We start from the raw sequence: 19,677 nt of genomic DNA, 5'->3' as shown, positions 1-19,677 counted from the left end.
TATTGTCATCAGCATTCGACAGTAACATAATAACAGCGTATTCTTATCGGTTTTGATTTAACACTTGACCCTAGATTAGCGGACCAATCGTCTGTAGGTTTATAAATGTTAGTTGCACCATGGAATTGGCAGTTTTTGCTTGGATGTTCCTGTCTTTGATATTTCAGTTATCATCTCTTTATTAAATTCATTTAAGCTTTAAATTCTTAGTTAAATTGTGATTTAACTTTACAAGTTAATTTTCGTCTTATTTTTGCCATTCTTTACAAATAGATGACTTTTATCTCACAAACATTGTTATAAACTATATAATATGAACTACGTACCAGTTTTCGAAGAAGTGTCATATTCTGTTTAAATTTTCTTATTCATACGTTATTTAAGCATGTATTACTTTGATCCACGTGTGTTGAAAATTTAAGATAGTGAAACCGAGTTTAACCGAGAAAATGAGAATTATTTATAAAAGAAGATATAGAAAAAATTGTTGGAACAATGGATAAATTTTGAACGGTGTTTTATCAATAAAATCTTTCTAATTAACTAAAAACTAAATTTTATATTAAAGTGAATAATTAATTTAAAAATCCACAATTAAAAAGATTTAAAAGATTCGAAATTTTGGTAGAAAATGTTGGGACATTAAAACATACTTCATGGCATTATGTGTTTAAGAAGAAGAAGACAATCATTTCTACGTTCATTAAAATATCAGAGACGAATTAATTTGAAAGGATCTGAAAAAATTAATCAAATTAATTGCAATTGAATTTGAACAAAAAATGGGGAGTGATTTTTGTTATAGTCGCAGTCCAAAGTGTCGTACAAATGAATAATGAATTTATCGATATCGGTATCAAACGCTGTTGATATTTGAACAACAGAATGGATTAAAGTGTAAGATGTATGGTGTTATGATAGAAGAGAACGAATGACATAATATGTATTTGTAATTCGTATTAATTACTGCAAAAATTAAGGGTGCACACATTTTACACATGACGAACGAAATGTATGATGAAGATTAATCTTCATAATTCTTGATATTACAACGTATCCCTCGTTATTTGACTACTTCTTTTTTTATTAGTTTTGCACACTTCTACATCCGTATACTGATGATATAATTGTATGAGTTACAAAATCATTAATTTGAGAAAACTTTGGATAGGACGATAACGCTAAAACTCTGGCTGTTCAATGGTCATTCTTTATCTGTGCTTACATTTTTCTTCTTTATCATCTTGGTACCATTTCAGTTTTAAATATTTGACTTGTTATATTTTTGTAGAAATTAGTTATGACAAAACTTTGTTTTAAGAGGTTCCGATCGTACGTGAATTCTGATTTTAGGGAAGTGTAGAAAATAAAAGAAGACATTTCATTTACTAAAATAATTTTTACTTTATGGTTTATTATCAAGGTAAAGCTATATTCTATTAAGATAAATTCTTTTTTTAATCATTTATAAGGTCATCATTTCTTTCTAATTTGGTATTAATTCTTCGTGTTTTTATAATAATTTTTAAATTCCAAATATAATTCCAAATTTAATTATTAATTATTTATCAATTCATTTGATACCAGAATTTCTAAAAGTATTGAGATACATTATGGAAAATGGAATAAAAACGATTAGTTCTATGGAACTGTCCAATTCGCGGGCAAATATTTCGAATGAAGTGGAATTACCGATTGATATGCGTTTCAATGAAGGCCACATTGTTAGTATTGTCTTTTACAGCGTGTTAATGATAATATCTGCAATCGGAAACACGACGGTGTTAGTATTAATTATGCGTCGCAAACATGTATCCAAATCGAGGATACACACGATGTTAATGCATCTTGCGATCGCTGATCTACTTGTAAGTATAATTCAGTATATTCTTCTCTCTTTATCAATATTGAAATATTATAATAAACTTTAATTATAATTGCATTATAATTGCTATAGCTTTGGTTTGTAATTTATAACTAAATTTTTCGAAGATCGATAACTTTTTGCATGCAAATCTAATGATCCCTTAATTTTTCGTAATGTAGTAGTAGATTAATTATGGTAATTTTTCTTGAGAAAATTAATTAACGCGTTCGTAAATACAAGCTAATATCGTAACAATTATATCGTTAAAAATTTCACTACCGACACATACCATAGATAGACTATAAAGTAAAAGTAAGGTAAGATACTACGTACAATTTGCCTCTATGTATTAACAAACATTAATACCATGCAATAATGCTACGTAAATCAATGATCTTTGTACAGAGTATTTTCCATTCAAAATAATCGAACTAGTTTAATATCTTTTATAAATAAATAGAAGGAAAATACATACTACATAGAAATGAGTTTTATTAAATAAAATTATATTAACCTGAAACAATTTTCAGGTAACTTTCTTAATGATGCCACTCGAAATCGGTTGGGCGGTCACAGTCTCCTGGAAAGCAGGAGACGCGATGTGCCGAATAATGGCTTTTTTTAGGATGTTCGGTCTGTACTTATCATCTTTCATTCTGGTATGCATAAGTATAGACAGGTCAGTTTAATTTTTTAAAGCAATCTTATTTTTTCTATTTTTTCTTTCTTTTCTCACTCAATATAGTAAAAAAATTGTACTGACCATTTTAGGAAGCTTACGTCGCATTTCTTTTTTGTAGCTCTCAATTGTTGAATCAACTAATTTTTAAATTTTTCTATACAAAAAATTACAAATGTAAAACTTACATTGTTTATATATTATATATTATAATTTGTTATAAATATAAAAAATAGTTATAAAAAAGAAATTCTCATATACTATTGATCTGCTTTTACATTTCATAAATTCATGGATAAGGCAATGAAATAAAAAATAAAGTAATAATGAATTCTATTTTTAGTGGCATCATAGTTAAATTTTTAATAATTTTTTACAAAATTGAAATAAAATATTACTGAAAAATATTAAATTTTCTAATTTCAGATATTATGCAATAATAAAACCATTGCAATTGTGGAATGTTAATAGAAGAGGAAAAATTATGTTAAGCAGTGCTTGGGTGGGATCTGTCATGTGTTCAATGCCTCAGGTATGATAATTATAAATAACTGATAAAAGTGGAGAATCTTACATTTTCTAATTTAGTTCAAAATACACATAGTATATCTACTGTAATTTTTTTCTTCCTTAGATGCTAGTATTTCACCTGGAAACTCATCCAAATATCACATGGTATTCACAGTGTGTCACGTTTAATGCATTTGCAACATATACTCACGAAATAACTTATTCTGTCTTTGGAATGATCATGATGTATTGCTTTCCCCTTGTCGTAATAATATACACCTACGCGAACATTTTACTGGAAATATGCAGAAGATCGAAAAAGAGCGAAGGTAATATATATAAATTTTAGTAAATTCTTATAAAATCAGAAAACAATTTACTTATTTTTCATGAAATAGTAAATGGTTAACGAATTTCAGATAAAATTCGTCGTTCTTCTATGGCTTTTCTTACACGAGCGAAAATACGAACATTAAAGATGACGGTGATCATTGTTGCTGTATTCTTTATTTGCTGGACACCATATTACGTAATGAGTCTTTGGTAAGTGCTATTACTCGTTAATAGGAAAACATATGTATTAGGACATTGAATCCTAAAGTATCCTATATTATATACATAAGTCTATCTGACATTGAAAAAAAAATATACCTAAATGTATAGGTATTGGATTGATCGAAATTCAGCATATAAAGTTGATCAACGAATCCAGAAAGGTCTCTTTCTATTCGCATGTACAAACTCCTGCATGAATCCTATTGTTTATGGTGCATTTAATATTAGAGATCGTAATAAGGTAAATATTTCTTTTTCTACTCGATAACTATATAAATAGATATCTATATAATTTAATGTTATTTCAGACATCTGTAAGACCAACTACTATAGAAACTCGAGTCACTCCATTGTCACTGTCACTCAAGCTTCTTGATTAACGTTTACTTTTCTGTAAGAGATGTTAATTAGAATTGTAAGTTAAGTCTAGTCCTCAATATCAAACTTAACTGTGATTGACCATATACTTCAGAAAATGATATTTGCTATAATTAAGTACTAAATATTAATAGCTTTTTTGCTCCGATCCGAATATCTGAGAATACAGGTTCGGGATGAATCGGAAGAATTCGGGTGAGATCCTGCCCGAATCTTTCCAATCCGTCCTGAAGCTTGGATTTCCAAGTCCCTTACAACCTTAAGCACCTGTATATATTTAAAATAATAATTAAATTATTAAACTTCTCTAAAGTAACAATACTATTTATTCACTCATTTGTATGAAATTTAAATAAAGTTATTTTCTTACAATAAAAAATATTAATAAAATTGATAGTTCTTCATATAATTGACATAAAGATTTAACAGTCACAGAAAAAACAGAGAATTATTACAAATTATATATTTACTTTATTTTATTAGTACATAACCTGTGATAAAACATTCCTTTTATTTTTTTACATTATGCTAAGTAACTTCTTGCCTGAAAGTGTGTTTTAAAAAATTAAAAACCATTACAAAACTACATCAGTAACATGCTCTCTTAAGAAGAATCAGTCGAAAACGGAAGCACACATTCTCATATTATATCGATAATTTAAGCGAAATGCACTCTAAAATGATTAAAACATATACATTCCTTGCAACCGTTTAAGACGCGTGTCCACCAATCATGCTAATAGTTTATAAACGTTTGCAAGCCTATTAACCAGTCAATGCACAGATGGAACACGTATGCACGCAAATATTTACTAACATTTGTAAATTCTTTCCAATAATTTCGACAGAAGAAATATAATAAGATCCTAAACCAGTATTGTCCACACGAATAGCACCTCATGTGGTTGTGGATTTCTTATAAATCACAACTATCAAACAAACAAAGGCACGATGAAGAGACAAGACTACTATCGTCTTCAAAAATTAGCTTTATCTATCCTTATTTATTAGTATTTGAGCGATATTTAATAAATATTCACCACCAATATTTGCTAACATCTCTAAATGCTCACAAACATTTGTAAGCATTTTGCACGATCGGTGGATACGCGAATGTGTGCAGCAATCTCTTTTTTATTTCGAGCAGATATAGGGAATCTTTATTTAAAGAAAGTGATTCTACTAATCTTATTCTACTACTCAAAAAATAGATAAACTAGGAGCGAACTTAAATTTATCTAAGATAAGATAAGACAAACCATGACGTGTCAATATACTCGGCATTATAGGAAGTTATATGAAAGAATCTCAAACATGGCTGTATTTTAATAAATTATGTTATTGTATTATATTAAAACAGTTTCATTGAAATTGTATCAAAATGAGCAGTTTCTTCATTTCATTAATGATCATGACTTATTTACGGTTTCAAATGACGATATAAGTCTTATTTTAGCGCTGTTAAGATTTTACAGCCCTATTTTTTATATAAGTATTTTATAACTGTTATTTTAAAGTAAATTTTAAAGAAAAATTTACAATATGATCTTTACGCATTTTTGATTTTGCACAAATATTCGAGTTATTTATAGTAGGGAAATATAAAACACCATGTATTGTAAACACAATTTTTTGTACAAAAGAATAGTCAATGCATAGATAGATTTTTGCCAAAAGTCTTTAATAAGTATAGTTTAATTCAGCATGAAACGTCTCATATGCAAACAGCACCAGTACTTACGTTTCTTCACCACTTTGGATGAATTTGATGGAAAGACCACTGTTGATACGTATTATTGATATCACATGGCATTAGTGATAGCTGTTGAGTTTGAGGATGAAGTGCCATGCACTTCTTGTGCACTCTGTGTAAAAGCGTCTTCGTTTTCTGCAAAAGTAATATATCATTTATAATAAAATAAAAAATTGGGCAATAAAATGGTAACATATTTATTGACATTTACCTCATCGTATTGCCATGGACCATCTACAGTCCCTAACCGGCAAAATACGAATTTCACTCCTTGACTATCAGCAGATATGCATCGTTCTCCGACACCTAATTGACCTTTAGCGTTTAATCTAATTAACTGAAAAATGAAACTATATAAATCATAATTCATAAATAAAGAATTTTGCTTAAAAAGAGATATAAAAAGTAAAAAATTACCTGATTATTACCAAATCCATGACAATCAGTAGTAGCCATTAAACTAGGAGGCGAATGACTCATTGTATCCAAACACATTCCTGTCGCTATGTTTCGCAACTAAGATTAAAAAGAAAATAAAAAGAGAAGAAAAAATTCAGTGACATGTAGAAACACACATAAAAAATTACGACATAATATAACATAAAAAATTATAGAACATAATAGAACAAAAAATTATAGGCGATAGATATTGTTATTATTACCTCTCCCCAGTGAATATTAGGTGGTAATTCGGGAAATTTATCGAAAACATCATAAGCAACATTTTCCATATACCATTGAAAACTTTTACACCTTTTCCTTCTTTTAAATTCTAATTGCTCTGATATATCACCATGATCAAGCAATTGCGCTAGTGGTTCCCTTGTATAAAAGAATTCTTTATATTTATCATCAAACCAAGTTTCAACAACTCTTTTATAATTCTAGAAAGAGTTAACGATTTTTATAAATTTATATTAAATCATATGTTATTTTATATCCTTCAAATTAATTTAAACCCATAAAAATGTTTTACTTACTATGGTTATCAGCGGTCCTTTTTTTTTTTGAGCTAATTTTCCAAATGTATAGGGCATAAACCCTCTATACACATGACCAACGTGCGAACATGGTACCCAAAGAATATTTCCCCCACATTGCCATATTTTAAATGATAACTCAAAGTTTTCTCCACCCCACACAAGCAATCCGTCATCATATCCACCCAACGACAAAAAGTATTCACGATTTATCGCAAATAAGCCACCAGCGTGAGTAGGAGACCTGAAATGAGTTATTCCTGATATATGAATGTAAAATAACTTCATTCTACATGTCTAAGAATATTTTTTAAAATGTGAGTTACTTGTATGGCATGCTGTTATAAGGTCGAGATTTTTTCTCCCGTGCAGGAAGTTCATTTTCTTTATACAGCATTCCCCATTCAAAAATACCTCTATATAAATGTCCTTCTTGATACACAGGTCGATACTCAAAGGTCTTATGGTCAATGCCATCGATAATAGGAACTGTCATCACAGTTCTAGAAATATTTAAAAGATTTTAATAAATTAACTTTCAGATGAATAATAGAGAATTTATTATTTGATAAAAAATTACCTATCAACAGCTATTGGGGCTAAGAGAGGTGGTAACCAGTTAACATTAACTTCACAATGTGCATCCAAAAACACTATAACTTCACCCTTAGCTTCACGTGCACCACGTGATCTCGTTCTTATTAAACCTTCTCTTTTATCATTTCTTATTAATTTTACTTTACCTTCCCACCGTTCTATATATGAATCTAAATCTCCTTTTAAATTATCTATAAAAATACATACTTGTTATTCCTTTTATTTTGATACTCTTACCATATTACTGCTATTCACCTTTATCAGAAAAGTCATCTACAAGTAAAATTTCTTCTAAAAATTGTGGGGGAGTACGATTTATCACACTGTGAACAGTTCTCAGTAATACAGACCAACCTTCATTATGAAATACTATAATTACACTAGTTCGGGGGAGTACTTCTGGATAATTCCAGTGTTTACATCTGTAAACAGAATAAGTGAAAATCTAGTTTAAATATTACTGTTATAAAATGTTTAATTGTAGCAATATTGATTTACTCAGGCATTCTTGTATCAAGGATCGATCTATCTAATGAAATTTCATCCGAGCACACCATATTCATGCCATAATCTATTTCTGATTGTTGAACATCATTCTGTTGATCATCCCTAAGGATATAAGGTTTCCCTCCTTCTCCAGGTCCACTTCTAATTGATACATGCTTGAGTTCAAAATTACCAAGCTCTTTTGATAGAACTGGTACCTATAGAATAGTAGTTCATATAAAATACATTTATATAAAAGTATAAAAAACATTTTATGCTTTACTTTCATAGAATTTCTTCCTTCAGTTCCTTTTTTAAATGTAATTATTGTTTTGAATGTATCTTTATCATACTATGCTAAGTGTAATATACTATAGGTGACATACTTATATTATTAGTCATTTATATGAGAAAATTTCAATGAATAAATTATTACAGTTCATTTTTGTAATTTATCTTAAGACAAGATTGCTTTTAATAGGATGCTGATACTTTTATGTTTAAAAAATTATGTTTATATAGTATAAAAATAATTTAATATTATATTTACCCGTTTAACTGATTTTAGACTATCTGACCAATATTCCTTTAAATTGTTAATAGGCTTGTCAGAAAAAAAGTTTATAACAATATACAATGTGTAAAGCAAAAATATGCTACAGATAATAATACTGAAAAGACGATTTCGCCTGAGCTGTACAATTCTCATTTTGTTTAAGATAATCACACCTGAAATAAAAATTTGGCAATAACATTTTTATAATTCATAACATTATAATCGAAGAATTTATCTCATTATATATTGAGAAATCTACATAAATATAAAATAAAAAATAATCTTTGGGTACATGACAAAAACAACTGATAAAGAGGAGAAAACGAAGTATGCAACGTACATAGCTGAAAATAATTAAAAAATTAAAACTTAAAATAGTGTTATTGCTTCAATACTCATTTAATCACTACACAATCTAAATATTTGTTGAAATATTGTAGTAAAGAGCTAAAAAGAAAATATCTTTAATTACCTCAATTAAAAATACATAAACATATGAAATAGAATATGTATATTTCAGTAAATTAATCTTTTGAATATATTACAATGATATTAAAAATTATATCATAATAAACCGAATCATTATTCAAAGAATCTGAAGCTACGTTGCTTCACACCACAGCCAACGTGTCTTTTGCACACACTGAAGTACTTACTTACATACATATGTACGGGAAGAGTGTATATAAATACATATGTACTTACATGCTTCTATCTTCTACTTTCGCATAAACCAATATGCGTTCGACATTTTTAAATTTCAATCAAAAAATTGATTAAAATATCGCTATCTGGCGTTCATTGGTATTGTACGAACTTGGTGGAAACATTGTACACTATTCGAAAAAAAATGTATTCTCTGAAAACCACATACTATTTTTTCATTATACAAATTAATAAATTTACAAATGTTATCTTGTTAATCAAAGAAATGCAAATCCTATAATATTTACATAGTTTATATTGCATTGCATTATTGAGAAATATATAGCATCTATTAAAGTTTTATTACATAAACATCGTAAAATTGCATACGATGAATACTTGACACATTGTTATGATAATTTAAATAATATGTAATACAGTTACTTATAAAATTTTATCACTAAAATAAGATTAAATGAATATAATCAATTCAGTAAGCGTTTAGAAAGAAGAAATATTTTTCATGCAATAATACTGTGTTAATTGTCTAAAATTTGGTTTTGTTATCTCTGTTAGTTCTTTCAACTTAGACATGGAATGAAGTTATAGAAGTAAATAAAAATGTATTGAATATTTGTATCTCGGTAGCACTTTCAACCGGGAAGAAATAGTACCTACAACTATTTACTTAAGTAAGTATCTAAGATTTTCTAAACGAACATATAAATACTTTCCTCGATAGCTATACTTACTCGGATAAAATTTCTACTTTTTAGCAAATCATAAAGAATTACTATATATCAATGTAAAATCTTTTGATATATGTACTTATAAATCATTGTAATATTTTACACTTTTTCATTATAACTATGATTTCAATTAAACTAGTATTAAATATTTTTATTCAATTGCATATTTCGTATCAAATGAATAGTGTCATAGAATTTTTATGAAACTAATACAACCATACGAGTCATACGACTGAATGGAGATTGTTAGGAAAAATAAAATACGCTTTCTTCTCAATATTTTCTTTCCTTTATCTCTAAAAATTTTATAAATATCATTAATATGTTATGACGACCAATCAGAAGACTGAACAGCTTCGAACCGGTGCAGTATATCTGCATGCATGTTTAGGTGTGAACTGGACTCGACAGATGTGGATTTCGTTTATTTTCAAAATTCGTGATTCTATCTTGGACTAAATGATGGCATCACTGTAATTTCAATTGTCGCCTATAACTCGAATGGTCTTTATTGGAATTGTACGTATAAGAATAAAATTGAAAGTGAAAAATGAAAAAAGTCGGGGCAACTGCATTTTCACAATGAAGATATTTGATTCATATAAAATAAATCTGATTTGATTGACAAAAGTCTAAAGTTTCTCTTTTCAGCATGACTCGTTTGTAGAAATTATCTATTAAAGTGCTTCTTTACTGAAAATTTTGGGGTTACTTAAAAACACAAATGGTGAGAGGATAAATTTTCTTAATCATATATATTCGTTATCGTTGATTATTTGAGTGAAACAAACATGATAGGATTTTGTGCGCCACAATACGCTGAAGTGGAAGGGGTAAACAAATAGCTATGCAAGTCTATACAAGTCTATACTAAGCTATATGTCTCATAACGTCATCCATATATAAATTGACAACATTTAGTTTCTTCACAATTTTTGTAATTTAGTAAATAAATATCCTTGCATTAGATTTTATCGCGTGTGTAGTGTTTTTAATTATATTATTTCTCTTCGTATTTATCAGTGTTATTTATATATGCGATAATACTTATAATTGAAATTCAATCACTTTGAATTTTTTCTATAAATTCATTTTATTTTTAAGTAACAATGTCATTGTGCAATTAAGGCTTCTTTTGACACAGAATTAAAGATCTATTCTATGTTTTATTCTACAATATACATTCTTGTAAAATTAACTTATTTTTCATCTATTTTTTTGTATTACATGTATAAAATTGATCCTGTCAGTCTGATTCTGTAATCTGCAAAAATTTATACTCTGCTGTTAAACAATTAGCAGACAGTGAAATCGAGTTAATAAAAGCTATAGAAAATTCAGAGAAGATAAATAATAGAAATATTAAAAATACTATGTCTGTGACAGATAAGAAAAGTGCCAAAAATTCTGCAAAAATGTTTAATGTAAGTATAAATTTATGAAAAAATAATAATTGATACTAATTGTGTAATTTAATCAGGTTCGTCCATCTGCTGCTTTAATAGCAGCTAAACATGAAGCAACACAACGTGTATTACAAAGAAAGAAATCTAACAATGTTTTTGTACATGATATATATCAAAAAGCTATTGATGCATATAATATAAAAAGGAAGGAAACTGGCATTGTATTTGATCGTTCTATGACAGAACATAAATGCCTTTGGGATCCAAGTTATCCAGAATGTCCTGCTAGGTTGATAAGAGTTATGCAGAGATGTGAGGAGTTAGGTTTAATAAATAGATGTAAATTCATTACACCAAGACAAGCCTCAGAGGATGAAATACTAATGAAGCACAGCCAAGAACAGATAGATATTTTGAAGGCTACTGATAAATGTACAGATGTAGATAGTTTAGAATTATTATCATCAACATATGATGCCATTTATATACATCCTGTATGTACTTATTTTAAATATAAGATCAAAATGTTAGATTTAAATATTGATTTATTTAAAATTGTTCTAGTCTACTTATCAATTATCTTTGTTAGCTGTGGGTTCAACAATAAATTTAGTGGAAAGCATTTGCAAAGAAGAAATTCAGAATGGTATGGCCATTATAAGGTAATGTAGTAATGCTTGATTGATACATAAATGAATAAATAATAATAATATAATTGAAAGTTATATTTTTTTATTTCTTAAAATATTTCAGGCCACCAGGACATCATGCAATGAAATCAGAATATTGTGGATATTGTTTCTTCAATAATGTCGCAATTGCTGCTGAAAAAGTTTTAAGTAGCAATTTAGCTAGTAAAATTTTGATTGTTGATTGGGATATACACCATGGACAAGCTACTCAGCAAATGTTCTATAATGACCCACGGTGTGTAAATACTTTCGAACTTTCTTTAAATGTTTTTGAATAATTTTTGTATTACTTGGAAATTCTGTACAGAGTAATTTATTTTTCAATTCACCGTTATGAAAATGGAGAATTTTGGCCAAATCTTAGAGAATCTAATTTCCATTTTGTTGGAGATGGTTTAGGAGAAGGATATAATTTTAATGTGCCACTTAATAAAACTGGCATGACCAATGCTGATTATTTAGCCATATTTCAACAAGTTTTATTGCCAATGGCCTATGAGGTAGTATATTATTGCAATTTATAATAATCCAAATAATGTAATATTAATGCAAATATATTGTATAAAATATCAATATAATTCTCAATGTGATTTATATAAAATAAGCCAATTTTAATTATTCTAGTTTCAACCTGATCTTATAATAGTATCAGCTGGATATGATGCAGCGTTGGGCTGTCCTGAGGTAAAATAATAAATATTACTTGTTAACTTTTTTTTTATCTTAGTTTAATTCAGATCTTGTGATTGTCTCAGCTGGATTTGATTCCGTGATTGGAGACAAAAAGGTTGATATATATAATAAATTTAATGTTGTTATATATATCAATAAATTATAGATAATAATTTCAATGTTTTCATTTTATGATATCCAGGGTGAAATGTTACTAACACCTGCATGTTATGCTCATTTACTATCATCATTATTGAGTTTAGCCTGTGGGAAAGTTGCTGTTATATTGGAGGTATAAAATATATTTTCATTTTGTGATTAAATTTTTATTGCATATTTATAGCTTTCAAATATGCTTTCATTATATTTCTCGTTACAGGGTGGTTATTGTTTAAAATCATTAGCAGAAAGTGCAGCATTAACACTACGTACTTTGTTAGGTGATCCATGCCCTATGTTAGAAACTCTTACATTACCTTCAATAAGGTAAACCTGAGAATTCTTAGTATGACATATGCAATTCATTAATTACGTTTATATTTAACATGATTTTAGCGTACGTGATACCATTTTAAATACAATTTATGCACATAAACCATATTGGAAATGCTATCAATACCAAGATACATACAGTATTAATAGTACAACAAATAATAAAGAAGGAAGTACTAATCAATATTTACCGGTAGTTACATTCAAGTAAGAAATTAAACTAATTTTAACAAGAATTTTATTGTATTTAATTATTATATAAAAATACCATTTATATATTTATTTTAGAGGAACTGATATTAAGCCTGAAGTGTATGAGACTCGAAATTGCTACCCAACTCAAAATAAAGAAGTTATCGAAATGATAGAAAAGCAGTTAAATACATTAATACAGTGTAAATATCAAGTTTAATAGTTAATAATAATTAATCCTATATATAACAACAAATTATATAAATTTAATTTTTTCTTTAGTTACTAATTTATCTAAAGCACCTAACAAAGTGTGCATTGTTTATGATGATAGAATGTTAAAACATTGTGATATGTCTAATGATAATCATCCAGAAAAACCACATCGTATTAATATTATTTATAAAAAATATCAAGAGTGCAATTTACTTGATCGATGTTATGTGCAACAGGTATGTTCATGTATTCACTTTGCATTATTAAATCTCTTTTATTAACACTAAATTTTTTATTTGAAATATTACATTTTGTTCGTTGATTATTTTAAAGGGACGAAGTGCAACAAGAGAAGAATTAATATTAGTCCATTCAAAAGAATATATAGATTCAATAAAAGATACAGAAAACTTAAAACCAAAAGAGCTAAAAAGGCAGGCAGAAACTTATAATTCGGTTTATTTGCATCCTGAAACCTGGACAAGTGCCTGTATATCAACTGGATCATTATTACAAGTAGTTGATAGCGTATTAAATGGAGAAAGTCAATCCGGTATTGCTATTGTTAGGCCTCCAGGCCATCATGCTGCAGAGAATACAGCATGTGGTTTTTGTATCTTTAACAATATTGCTGTAGCAGCTAGATATGCGGTAGAATTTCATCATGTAAAAAGGTATTATAATTAATTTTCTTTTAACCGTTTGAGTCCCAGAGATCTTTGAAAAAACAGAGTCGAAAAATTCCGAACAGCCAGATAGCGCTTGTCTTAATCGATTGCGAAGAGAAATAAGCGGTGCAATAGCGCTCGTCATATTTGTTATTTTATGAAATACATCTATATTATTATATATGCGTATTATTAGCTTATAAATACTTCAAGTTTTGTTCAATAAAAATTATTGGGAAGATAACAATGAAATAGAAAATACCGTCAATCGTCCGTAGCGTTCAAATGTACTGGGACATTTCGACACAAAATCTAAACAGCGCGATCGCGCTGCTTCGACTCAAATGGTTAATAATGTACAATCTTAGTACAAAGAATAATATAATTTTTCAGAGTATTGATAGTAGATTGGGATATACATCATGGTAATGGAACTCAATCCATCTTTGAGGAAGACCCTAAAATTTTGTATATGTCTGTCCATCGTTATGATAATGGCAATTTTTTTCCAAATTCTAAACGAGCAAATTACTCTTATGTCGGTTCTCTATCAGGAGAAGGTTTCACTGTTAACATTCCATGGAATAAGGTTGATTTTAAAAAATATGCTATAGAATAAGTTACTTAAAGCAAATTTATCATCATATATTATTTATGTGTTATATAGAAAGGAATGGGCGATGCAGAATATATAGCAGCATTTCAACAGATAATAATGCCAATTGCTTATCAGTTTAATCCGGAATTAGTCTTAGTTTCTGCGGGTTTTGATGCATGTATTGGGGATCCTCTAGGAGGTATATATGCAATTTTATGTCTTTTACAACTGAGAAAAATTTAGATATTTAAATATTATAATTAAAATAATAAATTTAACTTAAATATTTTTTTTTTAAGGTTGTTTCGTGACACCAGAAATGTACGGACACTTAACACATTGGCTATCTTCTTTAGCTAATGGTCGTATTATTCTTAGTCTTGAAGGAGGTTACAATATTAATTCAGTCGCGCATGCAATGGCTATTTGCACAAAATCTTTGCTTGGTGATCCTTTACCGATATTAGAGAATGGACAAACTCCATGCACGAGCGCTATTCACACTATAAATAATGTTATAAAAACACAAAAACAATATTGGGCGCATTTAGTATTTAATTTATCTTTACCGAAAGAGAGAGTACTTCCTAAGCCCAAAGTTCCACATATAAAGACAAATGAACGTGTTATAGACAGTGAAGAAATATTAAAGCATTCAGAATCTAAGATAGCATTGGAAGAAATAGAAACAGAAAAAATGCAAACTAGGCAGAAGAATCTTACAACTTGGAAGCTGATAAATAAAGTGGCCTCACAAGAAGATTGTGAGAAATTACAAGAGTTTCTTAAATCTGTACATGAGCGACGTACACATACGACAATTAATACTTCTTATAATGACGAAGGTATGGTAGGTTAAAAATATATGTGTAGTCATGTTTTATAGGATTATTGTATAGGATTATTTTTATAGGTTCCAAGTATACAAAGAAATGCATGAATCAGGATGAAGAAGAAGGACATTCTGATGAAAATATTACCAATTTTGCTGCTGGTAGTAGTGGTGAACAAGGCGAAAGAGCAAGTGCGCAAATGACTGGAAATAAAAGTTTACATGATTATTTGTTGGAAAATTCGCAAGTAATTAATATTTAAATTTTGACATTATAAATATTTATTTAAGATGAATTGTGATTTTTACAATTGGAATTTATTTTCAATTTTACAGGCATTAGTGGATGGAGACATGTTTGCAGTGATACCTTTACGAGAATGTCCACATTTGGATAGTGTCAAGGATGTACCAGTTTCTGGAATTGATATATATTCACCATGTATAGAATGTGAAAGCAATGTTGAAAACTGGATCTGTTTACAGTGTTATACTGTTCACTGTGCTCGTAGTATTAATCAACATGGTTTAATACACGCTGAAGAAATGGAACATCCATTGGCCCTAAGTTTCAGTGATTTATCAGTTTGGTGTTACAAATGTGAGGCATACATAGATAATGTGGTAAGTTATAATAAATTTTTTTGAAGATATTCATTTTACTATAATTTTGTCTGTACAATACGTTTGATAATGTTTATAGCAATTATTTGCCGCGCGCAATGCTGCACATCAAAGTAAATTTAATGAGGAATTACCATGGACATATGAAATATAAATGATAATTGAAATAAACATGTATTTAAGAAAAATTTATAATTAACACTGTGTATTTTATAATATTTGTAAATCTATAAAATACACATTTTAATTTCCGTATCATGTTTAAATAAATAAATAAATTTTTCTATGCAGGATAATAATCATTGAATAAGTAGTATATTCAAGATGGAACTAAATAATTTTATTGAAAGTGAAATTGTAGATTGTAATGTAACACATATTGATTTTAATATTACAACATTATTTAGTTTAAATAATTTTTGTACATATATTTACTTTTATTTTTAAAAATTTTAATAATGCATATTTTAAATATCTTATATGGATCCTAATTTAGGATAATCTTACGAGTTGTTTAATGTAAGTTTTAAGTATAATATTGCTTTACTATTAAGAATTACAAATATGTTTTCATATTATATGAAGTAATCATATATTTTTTCTTATTATAGTAACAAATGTACTTATTATATTGACTAAATGGTAAATAAATACGTATTACGTTAATTTAACGATTAATTTAAAATATTGTAATTATGAATTATAATAATTCCTTTCATGATATATGTATATTTTTATATTTATTATCTACTAAATACTCAATTCGTATTAATAACAATTGAAACTGTTGAAAAACCTCAAGTATGTTATCCATAATTTCAGTCAATCTATTCACTGAAAATGTGGTTAGATTTGTTAAACGCGTAATATTTTTAACGGCTTTTGAAAACGGTAATTTTTCAACTGTAATGTGCGGATAAAATTTATGTGCAATATGATAATTGAATAAATTTATACTATTTTGAATAAAAATAAACTCTTCCAAATCTGTAGCAGGAAGAGCATAATACAATCTATATGGTACCTTCTTGGTGACATACTTATATTCACATTCACGAAGTTTCGAAGCAATAACATTACATACATCTCTTAAAGATTTTGATCCTTGTTCATAAAGATAAAAATCTTTTATTAATTTATACTTATGATTTGCACTACTTACATATGTCTTTTTGGTATTTCTTAAATGTAAAAGTGCTGTTGGTACAGAATAAGTGTGAGATGTAAATAAATGTATATGCGTAAGATCTGGTTTTGCTTTTAATTCAGTTGCTATATGAGATGATAAGGGTAAAACTCCACCTTGATGAGCAAATCCATAGAAGAACGTTAATACAATATTACATATAAACCAAAAAATCTGTAGTTTATTCAACTTATTTTTTGTTGTAAATGCATTTGAGGACTCATCATTTTCTGCAATACGTGCGATAGTGTCAACTCCTGATGTTTGACTTATATTTGGTGCATACAAAAAAGTTAAAGGTAACAATATTGGTATAATAAACCTAGGCTCTTGATGAGGAAATATTGATAATAATATGATAGGTGTAATAAAAGATGTTGTCATTAAACCAACAACACTTTGTATTCGTGGCAAATTTAACCATTGTGCTTTTAAACCACTGTAAATGACAATTGTCCTAATTATTTCGATTTATTAACTTTTTGTGTAATATTGATTGTAAACAATACTATTGAGATATTTACCTGTATAATAGTTTTCCAAATGTACAAAGGCCAATAACTCCAAGAACATTATATAAAAGGGGTACATTTACTATCAAATGTAAATAATGAGGATGTAAGCCATGATCCTGTAGGTTTTTAGTATTTGAATTGTATCTGAGAAAATTCAGTGGTGTTACCACAAAGTTATTCATGCTAATGTCAAGATTACCTATCTCTGCCATTGTTAAATAACCAAAATAAAAGCTATCAACTAAAATAAAGAAAACAGTGGTAGGTATTCCACAGGCAATGAAGGTGAATATTCGAACATGAAAGTCTCCAAAACCTACAGTTTTTGAACCTAAACCTCTCTGTAGCCAAAAGAATATAGGAGCAAAGGCAAATGCAATGAATGTTGGTCTATTGAATATACCAATCACAGTAACTGTTGCAATTTTTATACAATGATTTAAAGAATGTGGCGGCAATGTAGTTTTAAGTTTGTAGTATTTTACTCTTTCTATACCAGTTTTTGCTTCATTATATTTATCTGATAGATAATCACTTTGAACAACTACCTAAAATGATAAATATTACACTTTATGAACCAGTCTATAAATTCTTATCATAATAGTACATATGTTAGTACCTTTTCTGAATATGCCATAGAATATGATGTATAATATAATAATAAAGCTGTTAACACCAGTTCAATAGTATTTGATAATGTATGAGTGGCATAAACAAGCATAACATAGGAACTGGCATAAATGATCAGTCTTATTTTGTAATTTTGACCATATATGTAACAGATTTTATACAAACAATAATCTGATATAAAAGATAAGCCACACACTAACAAACGTGGAGATGATATAAGAAAATATGGCGATTTCAATGATATACCCAAATAAAAAACTGTATATTTCGAAAGTCTCTTCAAAATTGAATATGGCATACCAACTATGATTTGTGGTATTAAAACAGTTCTTACGGGAAACGTTGAATTAAATTCCCACGGTTTGTTGACATCAATGTCAAAATAATCCCCTACAAAATATAAATTCCCCCCATAATTTGTTTATATTATAAATTAACATATAAACATATAAATTAATCATGTTATTCCTAGACAATAATATCATTGTACTTACCAGATATGACTTCGATAGATTGAAAATATTCGTCAGGATGAATGTATCCTGTTTGAGGAATAAGAGTTAATATGATTCTTAAGATTACTAAGATCCAATAAAGGCTCATTTTTCTTTTTATCGGTACAGCAGGTTTGTATTCATCTATGGATCTACGATATTCATTTTTAAAATGCATTTTTGTTAGCAAACAGTCTCGAGCAACAATTTTTCACAGGATGTCAATTTATCAAGGTTAAAGAAATTAGTAAGACTCTTTGATTATCATTATTTTTTGATTATTAGAGGATATATAATATATGTTTCAGTCAAATAGTATTTTGTATTATTACATTATCTTTATTCAATCAAATAATAGTTAATTTGAACATATTTACAACATGATATTCCCTCTTGCATTGTCGCATTATAGCACATATAAAATATGATTATACCATACAACGAATAACATAGATTATAAGCGTTAGAGACGACATAACTATAGTACGAATCTCTGTAGCATGTATTGCATACTATCATACCAAAGAATAGAGTCTGACCATATTCATACTACATATCTATGTCACATCATATAATTTGTTCTTATTTATTTTACTTTTTCTTGAAACAGGACTGATATGAAAATTAAATTTTGTTTATGATTCATTGACGACGTAAAAAAAATTAACTTTATAAAATTGTATATTTATTTTTTAGTTATATGTA

The 19,677-nt window shown here is 28.1% G+C and overlaps 4 protein-coding genes across 12 annotated transcripts; 2 read left to right on the top strand and 2 right to left on the bottom strand.

Annotated features, from left to right (window-relative positions):
• Positions 1–320: 320 nt before the first annotated feature.
• Positions 321–4,301, top strand: AkhR (Adipokinetic hormone receptor). 4 transcript variants are annotated; one of them, XM_076621818.1, is made up of 9 exons: positions 321–1,247; positions 1,354–1,423; positions 1,588–1,868; positions 2,398–2,546; positions 2,973–3,078; positions 3,181–3,385; positions 3,476–3,599; positions 3,720–3,852; positions 3,920–4,301. In XM_076621818.1, exons 2-9 carry the CDS (start codon positions 1,408–1,410, stop codon positions 3,989–3,991), a joined length of 1,086 nt encoding a protein of 361 aa, XP_076477933.1. In that variant the 5' UTR covers positions 321–1,247; positions 1,354–1,407; the 3' UTR covers positions 3,992–4,301. The 4 variants fall into 4 exon arrangements, with proteins under 4 accessions (XP_076477933.1, XP_033199349.1, XP_076477932.1 ...); XM_033343458.2 differs by having other exon boundaries at positions 322–1,012; positions 1,091–1,423; XM_076621817.1 differs by having other exon boundaries at positions 322–1,423.
• Positions 4,302–5,649: 1,348 nt separating this feature from the next.
• Pgant7 (N-acetylgalactosaminyltransferase 7) lies at positions 5,650–9,215 on the bottom strand. 2 transcript variants are annotated; one of them, XM_033343456.2, is made up of 11 exons: positions 9,067–9,215; positions 8,356–8,534; positions 7,818–8,023; positions 7,575–7,741; positions 7,303–7,510; positions 7,049–7,225; positions 6,723–6,966; positions 6,405–6,626; positions 6,160–6,258; positions 5,954–6,079; positions 5,650–5,877 (listed from the first exon to the last, which is right to left on the bottom strand). In XM_033343456.2, exons 2-11 carry the CDS (start codon positions 8,512–8,514, stop codon positions 5,737–5,739), a joined length of 1,749 nt encoding a protein of 582 aa, XP_033199347.1. In that variant the 5' UTR covers positions 8,515–8,534; positions 9,067–9,215; the 3' UTR covers positions 5,650–5,736. The 2 variants fall into 2 exon arrangements, with proteins under 2 accessions (XP_033199347.1, XP_033199346.1); XM_033343455.2 differs by lacking the exon at positions 9,067–9,215 and adding an exon at positions 8,834–9,016.
• Positions 9,216–10,138: 923 nt separating this feature from the next.
• HDAC6 (histone deacetylase 6) lies at positions 10,139–16,832 on the top strand. Of its 4 annotated transcripts, none has more exons than XM_076621816.1 (20): positions 10,147–10,274; positions 10,407–10,482; positions 11,006–11,179; positions 11,236–11,655; positions 11,726–11,823; positions 11,915–12,088; positions 12,161–12,353; positions 12,478–12,537; positions 12,728–12,817; positions 12,905–13,011; positions 13,081–13,224; positions 13,306–13,412; positions 13,492–13,661; positions 13,759–14,099; positions 14,487–14,682; positions 14,761–14,890; positions 14,991–15,536; positions 15,605–15,771; positions 15,860–16,147; positions 16,227–16,832. In XM_076621816.1, the coding sequence occupies exons 2-20, from the start codon at positions 10,480–10,482 to the stop codon at positions 16,299–16,301; spliced, it is 3,483 nt and encodes a 1,160-aa protein (XP_076477931.1). In that variant the 5' UTR covers positions 10,147–10,274; positions 10,407–10,479; the 3' UTR covers positions 16,302–16,832. The 4 variants fall into 4 exon arrangements, with proteins under 4 accessions (XP_076477930.1, XP_033199337.1, XP_076477931.1 ...); XM_076621814.1 differs by having other exon boundaries at positions 10,407–10,588; XM_076621815.1 differs by lacking the exon at positions 10,407–10,482 and having other exon boundaries at positions 10,139–10,274.
• PIG-Z (phosphatidylinositol glycan anchor biosynthesis class Z) lies at positions 15,788–19,498 on the bottom strand. 2 transcript variants are annotated; one of them, XM_033343451.2, is made up of 4 exons: positions 18,973–19,498; positions 18,813–18,868; positions 17,858–18,396; positions 15,788–17,772 (listed from the first exon to the last, which is right to left on the bottom strand). In XM_033343451.2, exons 1-4 carry the CDS (start codon positions 19,148–19,150, stop codon positions 16,863–16,865), a joined length of 1,683 nt encoding a protein of 560 aa, XP_033199342.1. In that variant the 5' UTR covers positions 19,151–19,498; the 3' UTR covers positions 15,788–16,862. The 2 variants fall into 2 exon arrangements, with proteins under 2 accessions (XP_033199342.1, XP_033199341.1); XM_033343450.2 differs by having other exon boundaries at positions 18,468–18,868; positions 18,973–19,497.
• Positions 19,499–19,677: the final 179 nt, after the last annotated feature.

Source organism: Bombus vancouverensis, chromosome 9 (genome assembly GCF_051014615.1).
Source record: "Bombus vancouverensis nearcticus chromosome 9, iyBomVanc1_principal, whole genome shotgun sequence".
In the NCBI taxonomy this organism is placed as follows: Eukaryota; Metazoa; Arthropoda; class Insecta; order Hymenoptera; family Apidae; genus Bombus; species Bombus vancouverensis.
The sequence above is the reverse complement of the archived record's forward strand: the minus strand, read 5'-3'. Positions and strand labels throughout refer to the sequence as shown.

Coding starts and splice junctions, on each gene's coding strand:
- HDAC6 (XM_076621814.1), top strand. CDS start 10,547: ATGATAGGATTTTGTGCGCCACAATACGCTGAAGTGGAAGGG. Junction 11,180..11,235: donor ATTCTGCAAAAATGTTTAAT/GTAAGTATAAAT, acceptor TAATTTAATCAG/GTTCGTCCATCTGCTGCTTT. Junction 16,148..16,226: donor AGGCATACATAGATAATGTG/GTAAGTTATAAT, acceptor TAATGTTTATAG/CAATTATTTGCCGCGCGCAA.
- AkhR (XM_076621818.1), top strand. Junction 3,079..3,180: donor TCATGTGTTCAATGCCTCAG/GTATGATAATTA, acceptor TTTCTTCCTTAG/ATGCTAGTATTTCACCTGGA. Junction 3,853..3,919: donor ATATTAGAGATCGTAATAAG/GTAAATATTTCT, acceptor ATGTTATTTCAG/ACATCTGTAAGACCAACTAC.
- Pgant7 (XM_033343456.2), bottom strand. CDS start 8,514: ATGAGAATTGTACAGCTCAGGCGAAATCGTCTTTTCAGTATTATTATC. Junction 8,024..8,355: donor GTCTAAAATCAGTTAAACGG/GTAAATATAATA, acceptor ACTATTCTATAG/GTACCAGTTCTATCAAAAGA. Junction 7,742..7,817: donor CTTGATACAAGAATGCCTGA/GTAAATCAATAT, acceptor TTCTGTTTACAG/ATGTAAACACTGGAATTATC.
- PIG-Z (XM_033343450.2), bottom strand. CDS start 19,150: ATGCATTTTAAAAATGAATATCGTAGATCCATAGATGAATACAAACCT. Junction 18,397..18,467: donor CTATGGCATATTCAGAAAAG/GTACTAACATAT, acceptor TTATCATTTTAG/GTAGTTGTTCAAAGTGATTA. Junction 17,773..17,857: donor TTTGGAAAACTATTATACAG/GTAAATATCTCA, acceptor TGTCATTTACAG/TGGTTTAAAAGCACAATGGT.